We start from the raw sequence: 5085 nt of genomic DNA on the forward strand, positions 1-5085 counted from the left end.
TCAATAAGCCCGGACGCAAATTGATCCAGGTGCGTCACTGATCGGATGCTAGTTCTCGTTTCTGCAAGTACCGGAAATAGCAGTCTTAAACTCTAAACAGGAACTCACTTCGTTTTCTCGGAGATGCCTAAATCATTTTTTTCCAATTTAGGCTCAAATGAAAGATCTTGCGGTCTCATAAATTACTGTAGAATTGCATCGGGATCCGACTTATCGTTCCGGAATCATAGGGTGAAGTGTGTTTAAAATCTCATACCGTCATTTAGAGCAACGATTTAATATACGGAAAAATATTCTAAATTAGGCAAAAAACTATTCCAAATTGTAGTCCTTTTTAGTTACTGGACAAACAAACCGATTTCATTTCAATTTCATTTTTGTTTTTGTTTTAGATTTAATGAGCCATTTCTTGAAGAATTTCTTTGTAATATTTATTAAAATATGAGTAATTTGAGAAAGACATCATCATGATTAAAACTTTTTTTCATGTTTGGAGGCCCAAAAGATTTGTCAGAGGCAGGCTACTTTGAAATTGTCCTTTGTAATGCTATGTCGGATTGTGAGTGGTGCTGTACATACGGATATTGCATAATTACAGTTCCATAAAATTTTATAATTTCCACACTTTATCAGCGCGCATTTGGTCTCTTCGGCTAATAAATAGACACAAAGGATCCAATTGGATTGGACTGACCAGATAAGATTCATTACCGGACATCTAAGCTAGCCGTCGCTATGTTGCATTATAAAAGAGCCGATCTAAATCGACCGCTTGGCATTGCAAAAAATGCGAGGAAGGATTAGAATGAAAGGTGAGTGGAATTGTTGTGGTAACTAAGTTCTAATGGACGTATTTATTTGAGAAGTCATTTGAATACGAAAAACACGAAAAATTTTGTCGCCTGGCTCGATTGATCAGTCAGCAGTATTATTATTTTTGTCTTGTGCAATAGAAGACAAACTTAAAATTGCTAATCTGATTAAAAGGCACGATTAAAATCCTTGAACTTCGTATAATATAATAAACTTATTTCAATTATTCTCTTTTCAAGCTACCAGAATAGCCTTTGCCGTCGTGTTGGTGGTCCTGGTTTCTCTATGCAATGGCGAAAATCGGGACGTCAATGACATTTGTTTGGGGGTGCCTGATTCAACCTACGTAGGAAGTCTTATTTCATGTAGTTATTACTACGCTTGTATCGACGGGGTTGCGCATGGATTCAGTTGCGACGAAGGAAAATGGTTTTCGCTAGAACAACAAGCGTGTGTCCTTCCGGCGGAATCAGATTGTGATATCGAACAACCGCCTGAACTGCCAGAACCGCCACCACCTAACCCATCGCCTATTTGTGACGGTGTTCCTAACTTTCAATACATACCGTCAACAGAAAACTGTCAAATCTATTATCAATGTATCGATAACATTGCATATAGATTATCTTGTCCGAAATCGTATTGGTTCAATGTAAGCTATTAGATTTAGGATTATAATTTTCGATTGTACGGGACAACCATTTCACTCCTTCAGGTAACTGCACAAAGATGTGGAAACCGCTATGAATTTGGTTGTGACCTTCTACCAGGAACGACAACGACATCTCAAACAACACTCACTACTTCTACTACTGTTCCGACTTCTGCACCAAATAGATGCGCAGGTGCACCCAATTTTAGTTTTATTTCCGATCCAACCTTCTGTGGAAGATTCTCCATTTGCATGAGTGGAATAGATTATCCAATGACCTGTTGGGATGACCTGTGGTTCGATTATGAACAGCAAACTTGCATTGAGCCTTCGCAATCAGACTGCAACGAGTCAACACCTCCAACATCACCACCTGCGCCAAATGTTTGTGAGAACATCCCCGATGGGGTAAGTGTTCTCCACAGTAGGTAAAAAAAACTATAGAAATTCGAATATAAACTTTAATCATCTGCTTAATTTGTTTCAGCTACTGCAATGAATATCTTACCTGTATGGATCAAGTAGGAACTTCTACTGTTTGTACCGATGGCTTATGGTTCGATACTGATCAACAGGAATGTAGTCATCCTATTGATGCATACTGTCCGTATGGGGTAAACGAACTACCTCCTACTCCAAATATTTGCATTGGAATAGAAGATGGTGTTTTAGTCGCCTCTCCATACAATTGCCACTCCTATTACGTGTGTGCTAATGATATCGCTTACCGAGTGTTTTGTCCTCCTGATCAATATTTCGACAGAGAGCGGCAAATCTGTTATCACAATGAACATGTTATTTGCCCAGTATAGAAAATAGTGAGATAGTAGTTTTATAGAATAAAAGCTACAATAATAAATAAAACAAACCGTTAATTTTTGGGTGTTTACCTTGATCAAAAAGTTCCCGGAATTTATTCAAAAAATAAAAAGTACAAGATTATTCATCAAAATCGATATTGTCCCCCTCAAAATACTTCCCATTGACTGCAACACACTTATGCCAGCGCTTGATCCAATCCTCGGAACATATTTTCTATTCAGTTTTCGGTATGGCCATCAGATCAAACAATTTCTGACCATTTCAATGCTATGGTCAAAGTCCAAAATTGTGAAAAATGGGTGCCACGTGGCAAGAATCGAATAAGTTTGTAGGTACGTAGTACATCCAAGCCTCCATATACGAAGTGTTTTTTTGCGAAAACAAAATTTAAACAATCCACGATAGCGACCAAGGATGGCTTTTATCGTATCAAAGAACGTTCACTGGCAACTCTTACTCGATTGAATCAGTGCCATCAAAGAGAAACGGAAATCATCGCAACAACAGAAACGCAGTATGGCTCATTTAACATAGAATCGACACCAGTGCGAGAGCGAATTTCTCTCGATGACATTTCTGAGAATCAAAGGTTAGCACGCTGCTGTGGGGATCCTATCTGAAGCAACAAACGGTCGCTTATTCTCGTTTCGCGATCCGATTCTATACAGGCAGTTGATAATTGCGATAGAATCATTTTATTATTGCCGCTTATTCTAACTATGTGCATATAACCTTTGCATAAGTTGTGTCTATTAAAATGTCGGTGAACGCTCCCAACAAGGGTTTTGAAATATTGCAACCTAGTATGAGAATCATCAAGTTGAATCATCGATTCGATTTTCAGCGATAATTGTCAACATGCGATTCTCTCTTGGGAAATTCCACACAGCAACGATCATTATCAGACTTTAATTTTTTAAGGGCCGTGAAATACTCAGAGTATGAAGTGGAGTGAAGAAATGTAGAAAAATTCTCTCGCGGTTCATGCATTGAGAGACTCGAGTTCTTGTAGCATCTTCTACCGGATTGAAAATGTTGTATACAATATAGATAGCAATATAGCTTCTGTCAAATTTTCGGCAATCGCCAATACTGATGGCGACTTTCGGTTTATTGATAGCTTCTTTTAATAAGCGAATTTTCGAAATGGATTCGATGGAAAGATACCGGATAATGATGTTTGAGGTGGTTCTACAATCTAAGATGGCGACCGAAAAGCAATTTTTGAGGGGGTTCTGAAATCTACGATGGCAATTTCATTTTATTGAACTTACTAGAAAATCATTGCGATATAGGTTTCTCCATCTTCCATCATCTTTTCGATAACTATTCAGATCTACACAAGGATGCCAAGTCATTTTTTTCAAAAAATCTGTGATCAAGCCCAAAACCAGTCTGTTAAAATCTGTGACCGTTTTCCGTACCCCAATAGCAGTTCAAGATCAACTTGGTGAGCAAAAAAAAAAGTTTCACTACTCATTTTTGCAGATCTAATTCAATGTAGTGAGCAAAAAAAAACGATCTCACAACCCACGCTCTGTTTCTTTTGCCTCTACCACTCTGTACTTTTTGGTGCTAAACTGTGCTCGATTTCCAAAAATCTGTGAAAATCTGTCATTTATTCCACAATCTGTGAAAATCTGTGATCATTTTCAGAAATCTGTGAAAATCTGTGTCATTTTTAAAATCTGTGCAGAAAATTCAAAATCTGTGATACACAGATTAATCTGTGAACCTGACATCCCTGGATCTACATGCCGATTCTAATCTTGTCGTTTGCCCACGCTTACTCACTGATCCCTCAACTAACCTTTATCTTCAATCTTCCCATCCCCTTTCCTCTTTTATTCCGCCTTTTAAGGAAGCTCCTCTGTAATGCTATTTGGTGTCATCAACTAGTTATAGGGTTAATGGTTTAGCTTTTGTTATTAGTTTTAATTATAAGTTTTCAACCCTAAATGTATCTGTTGAATCATTGTTATCTTTTGATAGAAAAGTTGAGGAGGCTTTATGTCTCCTGGAAAAGGAGATTGCTATATTTCATCTTCATCCACAAATAAACAAACATAAATAAATAAATAAATAAATAAATAAATGAATAAATAAATAAATAAATAAATAAATAAATAACTAAATAAATAAATAAATAAATGAATAAATAAATAAATAAATAAATAAATAAATAAATAAATAAATAAATAAATAAATAAATAAATAAATGAATAAATAAATAAATAAATAAATTAATAAATAAATAAACAAGTAAATGTTTATGTTTTTGTTTTATTTGAAGTGATCCATCTGACAAAATACGTTTGTTTCTATGAATAAAAACAAAGATCTAACAACTCATAGCTAGTAATTAATTGAAGTATTTTTTCATTGGCGTTTGAGCGTTTAGTGAAATAATTTCACTAGAGTAAAATTAAATGATGTTAAAAAATTTATTCTAGTAATTGAAGTAAACTATCACGAGAGACAACATGAAATAGGTCAAGTAATCTTTGATAAAAACTTTAGCGGACAAGTTAAAATCAAAATACTCAGCGAACTCGTTGAAGCGTAGGCACATAGATCTGAATGGTTCATGCTGTCTGTATACTGTATTGCGAGTTTCCAGGAGTAAGAGAGTGCGTTGTCGAAGAGGTCTCGCAGGAGCCTACAGAATTATACGTGCGAGTAGAGCAGGCCAGTCAATACCATCCGTAAAGAGGTTTTGCTGCAAATAGGGCGTGAGCAAATGCTCTTCTCAGTTCCAAAGGTTCGATATGAAGAAAATGGCAGCGGTCCTCGTATGA

At 36.2% G+C, this 5085-nt stretch overlaps 1 protein-coding gene across 1 annotated transcript; it reads left to right on the forward strand.

Annotated features, from left to right (window-relative positions):
- The first annotated feature begins 788 nt into the window (after window positions 1-788).
- Window positions 789-2328, forward strand: LOC131434865 (peritrophin-48-like). Its single transcript, XM_058602085.1, has 4 exons — window positions 789-812; window positions 1053-1465; window positions 1529-1893; window positions 1953-2328. The coding sequence occupies exons 1-4, from the start codon at window positions 806-808 to the stop codon at window positions 2275-2277; spliced, it is 1110 nt and encodes a 369-aa protein (XP_058458068.1). The 5' UTR covers window positions 789-805; the 3' UTR covers window positions 2278-2328.
- Window positions 2329-5085: the final 2757 nt, after the last annotated feature.

This window comes from Malaya genurostris, chromosome 3 (assembly GCF_030247185.1).
Source record: "Malaya genurostris strain Urasoe2022 chromosome 3, Malgen_1.1, whole genome shotgun sequence".
Classification (NCBI taxonomy): domain Eukaryota; kingdom Metazoa; phylum Arthropoda; class Insecta; order Diptera; family Culicidae; genus Malaya; species Malaya genurostris.